This window comes from Melospiza melodia, chromosome Z (assembly GCF_035770615.1).
Source record: "Melospiza melodia melodia isolate bMelMel2 chromosome Z, bMelMel2.pri, whole genome shotgun sequence".
NCBI lineage: Eukaryota > Metazoa > Chordata > Aves > Passeriformes > Passerellidae > Melospiza > Melospiza melodia.
Genome location: NC_086226.1, coordinates 59,433,983 through 59,449,323, shown reverse-complemented (window position 1 = coordinate 59,449,323; position 15,341 = coordinate 59,433,983). Strand labels below are relative to the sequence as shown.

At 34.8% G+C, this 15,341-nt stretch overlaps 2 protein-coding genes across 3 annotated transcripts in view; both read left to right on the top strand.

Annotated features, from left to right (window-relative positions):
• Positions 1 to 11,608, top strand: part of AUH (AU RNA binding methylglutaconyl-CoA hydratase) — a 111,585-nt gene extending 99,977 nt beyond the window's left edge. The window contains exons 7-10 of the mRNA XM_063179899.1: positions 6,252 to 6,439; positions 7,719 to 7,769; positions 9,514 to 9,561; positions 10,417 to 11,608. Coding sequence (XP_063035969.1) covers positions 6,252 to 6,439; positions 7,719 to 7,769; positions 9,514 to 9,561; positions 10,417 to 10,494 — 365 coding nt within the window. The 3' untranslated portion in view covers positions 10,495 to 11,608. The remainder of the gene's footprint in view (positions 1 to 6,251; positions 6,440 to 7,718; positions 7,770 to 9,513; positions 9,562 to 10,416) is intronic.
• Positions 11,609 to 11,746: 138 nt separating this feature from the next.
• Positions 11,747 to 15,341, top strand: part of LOC134431746 (uncharacterized) — a 72,358-nt gene continuing 68,763 nt past the window's right edge. The window contains exons 1-2 of one of the 2 annotated variants that reach the window (XM_063179898.1): positions 11,747 to 12,787; positions 13,452 to 13,530. The gene's annotated coding sequence lies outside the window, so the exon portion shown is untranslated. The other variant, XR_010031078.1, reaches the window with a different exon arrangement.

Genomic DNA, 15,341 nt, shown 5'->3' with positions numbered 1-15,341 from the left:
GTAGTCAGGATGGGAGAAAGAATAGAGTTAAGGAATAGGAATTGGTTGAGGGGTTTAGCAGATTTCTTTGCTATGTGGAAGAATAAAATGGTACACTTCTGTAAGAAGAGCACTCAAGTTAGGAAAACATTCATGTCACTTGCTTTTAAGCAGTGAAGACTACAGATTTATTAGTCTGTTTTTTGCTGTGCTTATTGTTTATTCATTTCAGTTCCATCCATTGAAAACTATAGTAATTGATCCAATTTCAGAGTGTGATCTCATTAAAAATATAAGTAAAATAGGATACTACCATGGTAATATGGTAGTATCCTACAATGGTAATCCTACCATAGGTAGTATCCTATTTTTTCTCTTTCACTTGCCATAGGTAATGATAAAAGTTTTTCTCATGTCTGTTTCTTTCTTGTCTTGATTTTCATATTAAATGAAGTTTAGCTTTCATAGTCGATTGAAAAGTATAAGAATATGGACTAGAAAAATTATTTGTTTAAAATTCAAGTTAAATAGAAGTTCTTACTTAATATTACACATGAATCCCACGTGATTTGTGAGGTATGATCATACAGTGCAGCACTGATCTAAACCTCCTACCTGTTGTTACAGCTGAGTAATGACTTCATAAATCTGTGGGTGTAATTTTGAAACTAGAAAATGCCTTCTTGTGGGCCATTAATATCTATCTGCAGCAAGAAGACTTATGTTTTAATGTGTATCTACTTCTGAATTTTGTTTAAGGTGACTGATTGCATCATCAAATAAAATACCAAGCTCCTATATGGAGTAATAGGAAGGCACATGGTCTTACTGAGTATCTCTGTGTGCTCATGCTTGTTGCACTCGCATACACTTAAGTAGAAGTTAATAAGTAGGTGAACAGTCTTTGGCATTTCTGGTTTGTTTTGTTCTTTTTTTCCCCTCAAATAATTTCAGTTTAAAACCAAATAATATTGTCAGTGTGTGCATTAGCTTTGCCTGGAGTTGCAAGTCCTGGGTGTCTGTGGGGAATAACAGATATGTGCTTCTCAAACAGTATTTTGTCTGACAGTGGAGTTATTTGTACCATGTTTGTAAGTGAAATGTGAAGTGAGCTCCTTATAACAGGTGCAGAATCCCTTTTGAAGTGGAGTCCATTTTATAAACTTTGGGTTCCAGATGCATTTCTTTGGTTCCATCAATTTCATGTACGCAGCCATCTGCTAGGAAACCATCTTCTATTTTCTCAATCTACAAGACAATTACTTATTTTGAAAATAAATTAGTTTTTCTAATTTACTTGACCATTTCATCTTTCAGTGCAAAAGCTGTAATTATTTAACTGCTAGTGAATTCTTAAAGTGTATTTACACTTCCTCTCATGCATCTTAAGCATTCATACATCTTCCAGCCAAGTACTGCATTCTTCTGATTTAGGCTGTCATCTTCAAGCCACCCACACATGGCAGTTCGGTGTAGGTATTTTTCAGATCAGTTTTTAAATAAACCAATCCGCAGATGCAGATGAATAGAATGGATTGTGAAAGTTAAGGACTGATTTGCAAATTAAGTGGGCTGTTTTCAAGATGGGGTTTGCCACAGCCAGGCTGGCATATACAGCAAGTTGTCCTGCCTCTTGGACCTCGACTAAGGAGATTGTGTCTGGCATGCCTGTGGGGCTTTCTTTGGCTTGACTGACAAGCCAGACTTGTGTGAGCCCTTTGGGCAACCTACTATGAAATTTTGCTAAAAAAGCTTCTTTCCTCAGTCACTACAGACCCTGGAGCAACCTCTGAGTCAGCCTCAGGCCACTGTCTCAGTCTTTCCTCAGATCTCCAGTCTTCTTCCAAATAACTTGAGCGGCCGTGCATAAGACTGGCCTTACCTACCGCCTGCTCTTTGTCATCTCAGTGCTTTTCTTCCTCTTACAGAAATAGTGTTTTGTTTCTTTTCTTCTCCATCACGTTTTCACCCTGTCATCTTTTTGCGTCTTTATGGGTGTCTTTCCCAGTCTAAACTGGTTTTGGTTGTTAGTTGGTTCTCTGGTTTGTGCTGGAGAAGGGTTCTTGATGTTTTCTTCTGCGACAAAATTGGGAATGCCTGAGCCCATAAAGATTGATACCTGGATTTAAATTAACTACTCATGATCGAGACCTAATCTTGGAAATAGTCTGTTGGAAAATTGGTGTTAAATGTTATCTAGGTACAGTGTTTAGAGTTTAGCATGTTTTGTATTTTGAAAACTTCTTAACTTAGCAACAGATGGCAGGTACTTTAAAAGTGGACCCTGTGTTTCTTACATATTTTTTTCTTACAGACTTTTAAGATAGGACATAACATGACTGAAAAGTGTTATACTTTTAAATATAAATATATTATTTAAAATAATAACTTTATCCATATTAGGGTTTTTTGTGGATTTACATTGTTGAGGATTAACTATTACAGATAGTAGTTTTCTGCTTTCCATATTTTTATGAGCTTCAATGGAAGAGTAAAAAATCTGCTTAGAGTTTTCTGCAAAAGAAATCACAAGGATACATTTTACTTCTGATTAGAAGGTTGTAGATTACTTGTTTTGGTTTCACCACTGATTATTACCACTGATTAATAATAAAATATAAGATGTGCACTCTTTAAAAGAAGAAAGCTAGAAACCTGTCAGTTTAATTCATCTGCTGTGAATCAAGCAAAGGATAGGATAGGATAGGATAGGATAGGACAGGACAGGACAGGACAGGACAGGACAGGACAGGACAGGACAGGATAGGATAGGATAGGATAGGATAGGATAGGATAGGATAGGATAGGATAGGATAGGATAGGATAGGATAGGATAGGATAGGATAGGATGACTGGTTTTTACTTGATTTAGTAAACATGATTATTACTGAATTAAATTTTGGAATTTTTTTTGTCAGAACACGATTTTTTCCAATATGTTTTGACAGTGCCGTCAGCTATGAGAAACTACTGACTGTAGATATTCTCTGCCAGAATGATGAATCTGTTTCCAGTAAGCTGGTTGCTTCATCTTGTTGGATATACTCTTGGGCATTTATCACGTAATTCCCTTAATTCAAACCAGTTGTGTAAATATTTTGTAAATGATGAATTACTCACAGTAAATAAATACTCATACAAAATCAACTATTTGTTAAATTTTTTAAAATACTGTTTAATAGTTTTTGTACTAGAAATTAGCAGTCTTTTGTTTACTGTGTCTTTTCACAGTAAACAAACTTTAAATATGAAATAATGTATCTAAAAATGCTAGTTGCAATTATTACAACATTGACTCTATACCATTTCAGGTAAGAACACATTTACATTGCAACTGTATGTTAAATACTTTTATCAGCATAGTGAGTAGTACCAGATCACTAGTCCTTGAAATAACATGTCATTAAATTTGTGAAGATGAAACAACTATTCTCCCATCAAATTCTGCACTGCATTTAGATGAAATGCCTTGGTTAAGTAATGTCTTTGAAGACTGGGTGTTACTTCCTTTAGCTCTGATTATAGCTGGCAGACACTGTGTGTTCTTTGTGTATTACCAAAACAGAACATCTATCTGTGGCATACTCCATCTTTTCTTCATAAATGGATGCAGCTTCAGTGTGGTGGATGTATTATAGTGTGTTGTTTGCATTTGATTAATTTGGTCTTACAGCTTTTGTGTGTGCAAGTTTGTTACCCCTACTACTGAATATGTATGATTGATGCAGTGAATTGTTGGTTCCTGTTCTGTAAATATTAATCAAAGAGTATGCTCCTCTGCTAAATGGCTTTTCAGTGTAGGAGGCAGCCAAACAACTATAGTGTGCTTATTTTTTGCTCTTTAATCGTTATTGTGTAAGACACTGGCAAGAACAGTTTTTTTTTTAATCTATAAACACTCTTTCATGCTTCAACATACCCATTGTTTGGTCAAAGTTATGAAATATTGTTGCTCAATGAAACTTTGTTTTCAGCATTTCCTGGTAAAGCAGTAATACAAGAGATAAAACAGTAAAGGAAGGGGCAGATAATTAAGTAAAGAAAAATACTAGGAATACGTGCAAGAAAGAGGCAGAAGATGCAGAGTCAGTAAATACAGCCTCATATGGTTTCAGGTCTTATGATTTGGACAAATAATTTTCTTTAAGCAAAAGCCAAACTGGATGCTTTTCTAGATTCCATGGCTGCCATGAAAGGAATAATTTGTGACTAAAATATTCTTAAGGAGAATAAGGTAGACATTTGCTATGTTCCAATGTGTGCTTAAAATGTGTATAAGAATAGATGTTGATTAGTTGACAGTTTATTTGAGTAAGAAATTAAAAGACATTCAATGTTTAAATAAAAAACCCAGTAAATGTTTGGTGGGGATGGTAGTGGTGGAACAGCTCAGTATCAGAAGCAGTGAGTTTCTTGAAAATACAGATCACATTTTTCTGGCATGTAGGTCTGGTATAAATTTGAAAGATACCGCTTTAGTCATTCTCCGTGAATGTCACCAGTGAGGCAGGCCAAGGCCGAAGGGAAGGCTTATGCTTCAGGGTTTGTAGTGTTTTTTGGGATCCAGTGTGGGTTTACTTTCGCCCCTTTCTTAAAGATGTCCCTATATTGTGCTGGTAGCAAAATTTTACCCTAGCACTATGACTTAGCTTTAGAAATTAGCAGAATTAGCAGAATTTATTGAATATCTCTTACCCTTGACCATTAGGACTGACTTGCTAAAATCCTCTCAAGCACTGCAGGATCATAGAGAATATCACATTATTTGTATTTACTAATGCTTTTGTTCTACAAATTTTATTTTAATACTTATAATAATTTTTTTCATTCCTCCAGTTTTTGACTGGAAAATGTAACTCAGTTTTTGTTGTAGACCATCATCTTACTATTCTAGAAAGACAGAAATCCTCCAAACTATGTACAATTTTGTATTTTGTAAGATGTTCAAAGGCAAATCTGATTTTATGGAACAAAATACAGTAGTACTGAAGCTTGTGGTTCAGAATAATAGTAGTTGAAAGCTGAATTATTAAATCACAAAAATTTAGTTTGTTTTCATTCAGTTTATTTATCTCATAATGTATTGCAAGTATTTTCAGGAAACATCACTGAATGACTTATAAAATACTGGTGGCTTAGTCCACATTATGTAGTAGAAATTAAAATACTTTGTTAGTTGAACACACATTTGCACAGTTTTATACTGCCCAGCTTTGAACAACTCCTATAAATATTCCTCTTGCATATATACATATATTTACATTTAAATATATTAGCATGATCTTGCAGAAATAAGTTTTCAGAAAGAAAGTTTTGCTTACAGATTGTTTTTGTAAATTGAGTATTTGTTTCAGATCCATGTCAAAATGGTAGACCTTGTGATTTTCAAAATCCTTTTTCCTGGATAAAGGCTGTTTCCGCTGTCTTAATTCATAAACATGTGCTTCAGTGATTTGAATCTACATCTTCCATTTTGATGATGGTTATTCCCACATTCTCACTGTTTGTTAGTTCTCAGAAGTTAATTGTTAGTCCAGCTAAGCAATCTTCATTTCTGGTTAATGTAGTTACTGCTTATTGACTTTCTGAAAATGCTGGTAAGTCAAAGAAGTTTTAAACGTGCTAGGAAATGCTAACTCTTGTAAAGTTGGATGCTTTTTTCCACTGATCTGCACCTGTCATTGTTCTTCCCTAGTTTTTGTAATCATGCTTCAAGTTTGTAACAATTATGCAGGGGTAAGATGAGGCAAAACCACGGCTTCTTAGAGACCTTGTCTAGTAATACTTTTAGTTTCATTTACCTGTAAATATTGTCCCTAAGGTGCAAATTCTAGAATGGATTTATTGAGGTATATTTTCTTTTTAAGTATAGTTCTTTGAAAGTGGTGATTTATATCATAAAAATACGTAGTGTTCGAAAGAAACAGAGGGTTTGGATATATTAATTACTGTAAAGTAGTTTTTCTTCGGCTTTTGGCTGATACAAGTAAGATAACTTGTCTGTAATAGAACAGAATCTCTAGTAATAGTACCTATTTTCAGTTATTTACATGTCTTTCTAAGAAACAGGGCAATTGATTTTAATTTAGATGTAGTCTGAAAAACTGAAGAAGGTACTTAATATTGCCATTGTACTAGTTGAATTTCTGTATGTCTGTGTAATTGTTTATGGAATTTAAAATAAAAATACTTGAGATGAGCAAGGCATCTACATTTGTGGTATAGATACATGGGAAACTAATAGTTGCATTTTGTCTTTTTACAAACTCTAGGCGGGACACAAAGATTACCTCGCACAATTGGAGTGTCATTGGCAAAAGAACTAATCTTCTCTGCACGCATTGTAGATGGTGAGGAAGCAAAATCGATAGGATTGATTAGCCATGTGGTAGAACAGAATGAAGCAGGGGATGCTGCATACAGAAGAGCATTAGCTCTGGCGAGAGAATTCTTACCTCAGGTATTACAAATTATTTTTATTTTGGTTTTTAGTTTTTATCAAATAATAACACTGAAAAAGAAACAGCTTTATTAAAGAGAACTGTCACAGAATTATGTATCAAAAGCTGTGCTAATTATGTAACAAGTAATCCGAAGTTTTCTCTCTTGTATTGAATGGTGTTATTTGGTAATTATTTCATAGTGAAACAAAAAACCTCCATCAGTCCTCATCTTGCCATGATCTGGTTGGTGTTTTCATGAAATATTCTGGCTTTCAACTTTTAAACAAGAAAAAAAAATACAGATTTAATTTTTAGTATAGCAGTTATTTTAATGGATTACTTTATTGCTGTGGAGCTCCTCAGAAGAGAGGCAAAACATCCTCATTAGAAAATTCACAGAAGGCAGAAAAAGAAAATAATTAGTGAACGACTTTATTGGTTCACAAGTGTAACAGCTAAAATTCTTCATTGAAATGTAAAATGTTACAGCTTAGGTATGGCATTTATTGGTGGTTATTTGTGTCTTAAGCACCTTGATAGAATAAAAGTACAGTAAAAATTTTAACATACAGTGGCTCTGGAAAGTTGATTGACGGTTATAATTTTTTATTAGTACTGTCTCATAAGCATTTGGCTTTTCCCAAATCAACAGGCCTGAATATCCAGAACCTGATGGTGATGGATATGCACAGGACTAAGATGATTCCCAAAGATGTCTTGCAGTTCTGCAGCACATTGGAGGCAAATGTGAGAATCCCTCTGCTTACTGGGGATCTCAGCTGCTCATGGGAGAGTGTCATCACTTGACCAGAGCAGGCTTTAGGTTTGCAGCTGTACTGCATACTGTAGGTTTGAAGCTTGCATCAGTGAATTTTATTTCATGATTACATAATTTCACGTCTCCATTGTGCAGTAGTAGGGATATAGGACTGACCTTGCAAAAACCCATAATGATGTACCTTAAAGTGGCCACTCTGAGCCTTTTTTTGAAGGAAATTGATAAAGCTTGACAAATGTGGACACACTCAGCACCATTGAAGCATAAACCAAACACAATAATTAGGTTCTTTTGAAAATAGAATAGTTTTACTTTTTCTTAATATTCAAACTATCAGTTTAGAAGCAAGTGTCTACTACAATGATAAAATCTGCGATATATGACTTATATACTGTAAATTTAACAAAAGTCCAAACTCTAGATGACCCTAATATAAAATTAGGATTATGTGCAGACTCTTCTGTTATAAATATTGCAGGTTTTGATAACATGTAAATAAACTTTTTCTCTCATTTTAGGGACCAGTAGCAATGAGAGTTGCAAAACTGGCTATCAATCAGGGAATGGAGGTAAGGATCTGTACTTTCAATGAGAGTAGGCTGGAAGTCAGGTTGACAACAGTTGTACTGAGGTGAAATTCTTTTTCTAGAACTGTTTTTATTTTATTGTTGTGTAGTCTTTCAAAGTCAGTTTGGTCAAAACTTTCTAAAGAACGAAATGTAATTTTTTAAATCTCAGGCTGCTGAGATGCTGATTTCTGTAACAAGGCTCAGTAACCTCAAGAGTAGTGTAATCTGCTAATTATTGATAGTAGAAAGTAAACATAAACTACTGTGAACAAACTGTGTTTCATATCTCAGGTGGGAAAAATGATCAAGTCATACTCTGTTAAGTCTGTCAAGCTCTCAGTGTTTAGTAACTAATAAAGTCAAAGGCTGAAGGGCATATTATTTTTTAAAAATAGTTTAATAGCAGTTAGTGTTAAAATTGTACCTGGAACCTGATTTCATGTTTGATTCTGATTACCACTCCATTGCCACACTATTGACCTAGCTCTAAAGCTCATTTAAATTCCCATCTGGACATGTGTTTTACTTTAGTTTTACATAACCTAATGCTGAGTTCAGCAGGTCTGTTCATTTTTGAAGTTAGGCTCTGCACCAAAACACTTTGTAGCTCAACGTGTTACAAGGGAAAGAGGATCATACCATGTGCAGCATATGAGTCCAAGAAGATGAATTTGTCCTTTTTTCTTAAAAGTCACAAAAACAACCAGTGAGCTCAGCAAAGCATAGTACCAGTAAGTGGTGGCCTGAGAATCAAACTCAGATGCCATTGAACAGAGTATGTTAGTTTTCCACAGCAAGTAATGGTGGAATTTGAGATTGATTTCAATACCCATGGTTCGAAATGCTACAAGCTAAGTTATCTGACTGCCAGATACAGTGGATTGAAATGGTGTTTAGAGAATGAGGGATGATAGGGTTAGATGGACTCTGAATGATCATCTCTAGTTCAATCTTGAGGCCCAAGACAAGATCTACTGTATCAAAATCAATCAAGCCAAATGGTTGTCCAAGCTATTGTTACAAAACTACCATGGTACAGATTTCATGGCTTCATTTGATAACTTATGCTATAAGTTATCTCCCCTTGAAGACTGATTGTGGTGCATAGCCCTAGTCCTTCCAGTGGTCAAGGTAGTGAATTCTGTAGCATCTAGTGCTTAAGACAGATGGAGAAATCACGAGGCTAAAATTCAGCCTTTTCAACTGTTCAGGACATCTCACAAAGAAAAGAAATGTATTAAACATAGATGATTATGGTGATGATGCAGGACAGACATAGTCCTCTTTATTTTTCTGTTTTAAATCCTTTTGAACTTGAATTTGTGTTTATTTTGTGGCATGCTATCCTATTCTTATATGACATTTTGAAGGTACATTGTTTCAGAAAAAAAATTACATAATCATACAGTGCATCTTTTCCTCTGTAGTAAATTAAATTATTATAAATGTACAGGTAATCATTTTTACCTAACCAGATGACTTATAGTAAAGAGCAGACATTTTTTGAGTGTAGTGCGTGCTAGTTGTGTGGCTAAATCAGGAGTCTTTTACAGAAATACTAACCACTCTTACCACATGTCAGTGTAGCATTTTAAGTAGTAGTAGAAGAACTTTGCACAAGTATTTTAGTATATGGCATATAATAACACAATATTTATGTTAGCTGTGAGTTGTAATTTAGATATTATGAATAATATATAATAAATAAAAATTCTTGTAAAAACCATTGTATTCTTTTCCTCAGGTCGACTTAGTAACAGGTTTAGCAATTGAAGAAGCTTGTTATGCTCAGGTATGTAAATATGATTACATGAAGCAAACACAGAAAACAGGCTTTGTGATGCCTTTTGTGAAACACGCAGAAATGTAACTAGATATTGCTTTGTGATTTCTTCTGCAAACTTTTAGGCATTTTATTTAAATCTCCTTCTACTTGCTCTGATTTTGTAAGGAATTTAAGGGAGGAGGTGTAGTTCAGGACACATCAGTACCAGTACTGTTAGGGTGAAGGTAGTGAAGCATACCAGCCATACACCTAGCCAGTCATACACTACCATGCCAGTCCAAGAACTGCCTTGCTTTTGCTTTGTTTTGGTTTATCATGAAAGAATACAAAGGACGCTTCACTAACACATGCACTAGTGGCATATGTGCTAACCAATAAAAATTTGAGACAAACCTTTTTGCCGGTGAAACATGGGAATGATGTCTTTGAGATTATATGTTCTTAGACTTTGAGACAAGATCTTTATGATGGAAATAGAAGCATCAGCATTATATGCTTATTTAAGATGTGGTAATCAGATTATTAACCTTCTCCCCCCTCCCAAAAACCCAAAATTAACCCAACCATAAACCTCCAAGAAACCCAAACCCCACTTTCCTTTCTTCGCCCCACCTCCCACCCCCAAAAGAAAAACAAAACCACAACAAACCTCAAATCCTACAGAATTTTTTAAACTCATCTGTTTGGAGAAAAGGTACTCCTTTCTCCACCCAAATTGTTCATCAGCCTTTTGTCATGCCCTTGAAGTGTCTGATACATTCCTATATCTTGGATGCATTGAAGAACTAGGATTTGTATGAAAATATTTTTCTTGGTATTGTTTTTGTTGTCAATAATGAATTGTTACTCTGCTCATTGCAGACTATCCCAACAAAAGATAGAATTGAAGGCCTTCTTGCATTTAAGGAGAAGAGACCTCCTCGCTACAAGGGAGAATAAAAGAATCTGATGCCTTTAAAATACAGGGGGATAAAAGTACTTCTATGAGGACCATTAAGGTGCACTTTGCATCTGCACCTGGAATATCACTATCACCAAAGTAACAGCAAATCATACAGATATTACAACATTTTGAATGTGTCCATATTTGTACGAAGCCAAGATAGAAATGTGTGTCACCTCATGCTCATTACAATTTCTGATGGTTGATCTGTGTAATGACAAAGTCACAGGTTCATGCAGCATTTTTAAAATTTCACATGTAGAAACATACCATTCCACAACTGAAAAAGCTCTGTAATTCTTTACATAGAAAAAATGTATCTGTGATGTTAAGCATATATCTGCTATATCATTTTATCAAAACAAAAGCAACTACTGAACACCAAAAATAAGAAATTGTACCAAATATGCGTTTAAATGATTCTGTATATCAGTAAAAATTATATTTGAGTATTCTATCAGAATATCTATATTATTAATAAAGCTAGGGGAAATGAAAAGGATTATAATTTAGAAAATGTTAAGCTTTGTTTATCTTACTTCCTCTATCATAAGCAAAATGAAAATCACTTTAGGACTTAATGGTGTCCTTTTGATAAAGTTGGTGCCATTATATTCATTTAATTGTATTAAATGAAGACATTTTTGAGGCCAGCCTTTAATTACACATTCTTGTATGTTAAACCTGTCTTTGTCTTGCGTTTTTCCAACATATCATCTGATCAACACTGCAGTGGAACTTTATTTCATTTACCCCAGTTGTTTTAAATTTTTGATGATTGTATTAAAGATGGTTGTGCGGGGATATGACCAATGTGCTGTAAGAGAACCTAGAATTATCTTAATCTCCAGAATATTTCTTTTGCAAGTTTTATGAATGTATATTTATATACAACAGAAATGATGGTGAAAGGTTCTTTATTTTGTGTTGGCCTCAGAGTTCTTTTCATGCATTGCAAGAGAAATGCAGTAGGTTTCAAGGTAAGAAAACTTGTGATTCATACTGTGTATTTGCAGTGGATGCAGCATATATAGCAAATGTCTGGAAATAACCTCATAGAAAGTATTTTTGTGAATTTGACTGGAAAATAAACATGGCTTAGCAGTCCAAGGCTGTCTTTTTATATGAAAACAAATTTATTCCTGCTGGGTTACCATTGGCTCATGGAACTTGTGCATGCTTTCCTGTTTCTGCAACATTAGCTATGGTCACTGTCCATATCTATGATGATAAAGCAGCTCATCAACATGAAATGACAAGAACTCATTTAAATTCATATTTAGACATATCATTACATGTAAATTGATTATAACTGGTAGAGCTCACACTTTGTTGACTGGTAAACTTGCTGACTCGATCATTTCTTGCACAATAATTTGCAAATAAAGTATTAGTACTTGTTTTGATAGTTATATAAAACCTAGAGGGTCATTTTCTCATGTTTTTGAAATGCTAACATGTCATTTTCATTTTTACTGACTACAAAATAATTATGTTAATAGGAAAAAAATATTAAGCATTTTCTGGTGAGTTTCTGTTGCATAACTTTGATATGCATTCTGCTTATTGAGCTGCCTCTGTTTCTACCAAGCACTGATTAAGTAGCTTCTGTGAATGTCTATTTAAAAGCATCTAATAACTTTACATAGTGTGGCATATGACTATATAGATTCATGCCTTTAACTAGGAGTTTTGATCTCAGAAAATAATTTTAGCATCACAGTGGTCTCTGCATTCCATTTCTCAAGAGAAGACAGTGCCATATCACAGCAATTTGAGTTCCTTCTTTGAAGTGAACAATTTGAATATTATTACAAAGTGAGTATCAGTACAACAGTTTTTAAAGGTACTTTGGAGTGATGTTGAAGTAGTTCTGGAGTAACAATATTTTAGCAAAAGATGTGTTAATCACTTACTATCTCATTTATTAAGTGTCATGTTATGACGGGTGCAGTGCTCATAATTAATAGCAGTATTAGAACTTTGCTTCCATGAGAGGGTTATTTGTAACAAAAACCCTCATATAAAGACTGACTTTTCCGTATGAAAGGTGTAATCTGGCAAATTCTCCTTCAAGCACTTAGGCTCAACTCTTCCAGTTCCTGGTAAAGCCATGCTTTTCTCTATAATACCTCATGGATGAGTGAGCCCTAGTCTCCACCGGTGTTCTGAAAAGTTATCTCATGGTCCCTAGACATAAGCAACTTTTCTCCTGCTTCTGCTGAGTTCAAGTGGATAGTGAGTTCTTCTACACTTCACTGAGTTGGACATTGAAAAGTTATAACACAGGTAGGTCCATTACCCATTAGTAGTTATCAGCTAATAACTTCTCAGCATTTGTAAGTCAATTTGCTGAATTGCCTAGAAATTCTTATTTTCATGCAGAAATTAATGTGTGACTTTATATAACACATGCAATCTTAGCCTTTAATGTAGCAAACTGTCTACATTTTCAGCATTGCTGAAGTAACTCACATTCTTAGTTGTTTTATTGAATTTCTGGATAAAGTTTTCATGATTGTCTGCATGCCTGTAGTCAGTTCAATGCTTTTGAGTAGATCATCTGTAATGCAAAAAAGATGTGTTTTATTTATTCTAACATTATGTATTGATACAGTTAAGTGCTTTTGGAGGTGTTTTCTGTGGAACCTTTTTATGACGTTTGCAGTCATTGGTGCCCAGTTATCTGCTGAGATTAGGGAGGGGATTTATTTACAATTTTTAAAAATGTAAAATCATTTAAAAATCATTGTTTATCTGAGTGGTGTGCATTGAGCTTTCAATGTGCTTTCATGTCTCACTTGTGGAATTTTAGCCTTGTTCTTGAACGTAATGGCAATGCTGAAAAGCTGTAGGGCTTCATTGTCTTCTGAGGCTGATACAGTCTGTATAGTCAAGATGTGATAAAGTTCATGATGATGTGGTTAAGATGTTATTTTCTGCACACTTCTAGAAAGAGAGCTGTCTCCAAAAATGAGAAAAAGAAAAATGGCAAGCAGATAAACCAAAGGAAGAGTTGTTTTCAGCTAAAGGTAATAAAATTTCCCTTGTCTACTTTGTGGGATTGCAATGACTTTTTTTTCTATTTCTGCCCTTTTCTCCTGTTGGCTTTTCTTTCCTATAAGTCTCAGACATGAATGTGCAGGGAACAGTTTTAAAAATTTGTATGGGTTGTTTTCACATTAAGAGCATTGGTATTTTATAAACAAAGTTAGTAGAGGTTAAAAAATTTTCCTGAAAGTTGTTTGAAAGATGTAATCAGAAATTACTGTGTTATCACTAAAGATTAGGTAATATGCCTTTTTTATTGTAGATTTAAATCATGCTCTGTTTTAACCTTGGAACACAGTTGAATTGAAGTTTCTCTAGTTATGCAGAATGTGCTATGTTTACACAGTGTGTTCGTTATTCTTTATAATATATGTGTGTGTGTACTGGCGTGTCTTATGCATGCATGTGTATGTGTATGTGCCTATATATGTGTGTACATGTAAATAAAATTATCCAGACTGTCAGGCAAGACCAAATCAAGCCCTCAGGATGTGATACTACTATTCTGCTTCAGAAGTTTTGAATTTGTTTATGCAAGAGCACAACCAGCAGAACAGTGGGCCCCACAGAGCACGTACCATGACTGCTGCAAATGGGCATGCTTACCTTGTGTTCTGTGGCACAGCAGTTCTACTGCTTCTGCAGCAGGCAAGGAGTGAGGAAATGCACGTGTGTTACTGTGTATCTGGTCGTGTACTCATGGTAGTTCAAGGCTAGAAAAAATGCAGTAGGAGCCAGCATGAGTTCTTAAGTTTCAACAAAGGTGTGGCACCCAGATAGCACATTCTTCCCAGTGCTATAATATCATTTGCTCCTGCAGTTTGGAGAGGCCTGCAGCAATCATGAGCAGCTCATTAATCAGCCACTGTCACAGATTATAAGATCAGTGTCTACCCCCTTTAAATAAGTCTAGACTTAGATTTCATCTTCAGCTTTTATCTAGTAGATAATTCTTCCAAGGACACTCATTCACATGGGAAGAAATATGAAGTATGTTAAAAGAATTTATTACAGAGGGTGTGAACATTCTGTGTCAAAGCTAACTCCCATTTGCAATACTTGAGTTCAGAATAGTACATTAACCCTCTAAGGCATAGTCTGTACGTTTATGTTTATACAAAGTTCTGGCTAGTGAGTACAATCCTTTGATTATAATTTCTGAAGCATATGCTAATAAAGCTTTTGTAACATTAAAGAACTGAGAATATGATGAAGTTTTCTTGTTGCATAATATAACCACTTTCAAAGAACATGGAAAGTTTGTTATTTTTGTAAGGAACTTATACATCAAATTGTTGCTTCTTTATTCTGGCAACTGCTAATTGATTTAACATTTTCCCTTAAGCATAAGGGACTTTGTGATATCATCTTTGGCTCAATTCTTTTTAGTATGTTAAAAATTCTGATGCCAGTTGTACAAATTTTTTAAATGTGTCTCTTCCATGCAGCTTAGAAAGACAAAGTTAAAAAATATAATTGTGAGGATGGAGTTGTGAAGGTTGTGTTTTCACAACTTATAAATGTTAATAATACATTTGTAGGCTTGTGAAAAGAGTCTGACTCTCCATCTTTTGTGTAGTAAGTCTTTACTGCTGGGACTGTTGTCTTCAAAGCTGAAATATTTTTATAAATGCATGTGAGTATCCCCAGCTAGTGACCCCTCAAGGGAATGGTTCATGTTGTCCCATAGTTATCATCTTTTGGCCACTCCGTCCAAGTAGAGGTGTAAGGAGAAGAGAGCCAGGGATCATGCTTCTAAGAAGCAGTAGGTCTTGGAAGAGTGCATATGAAA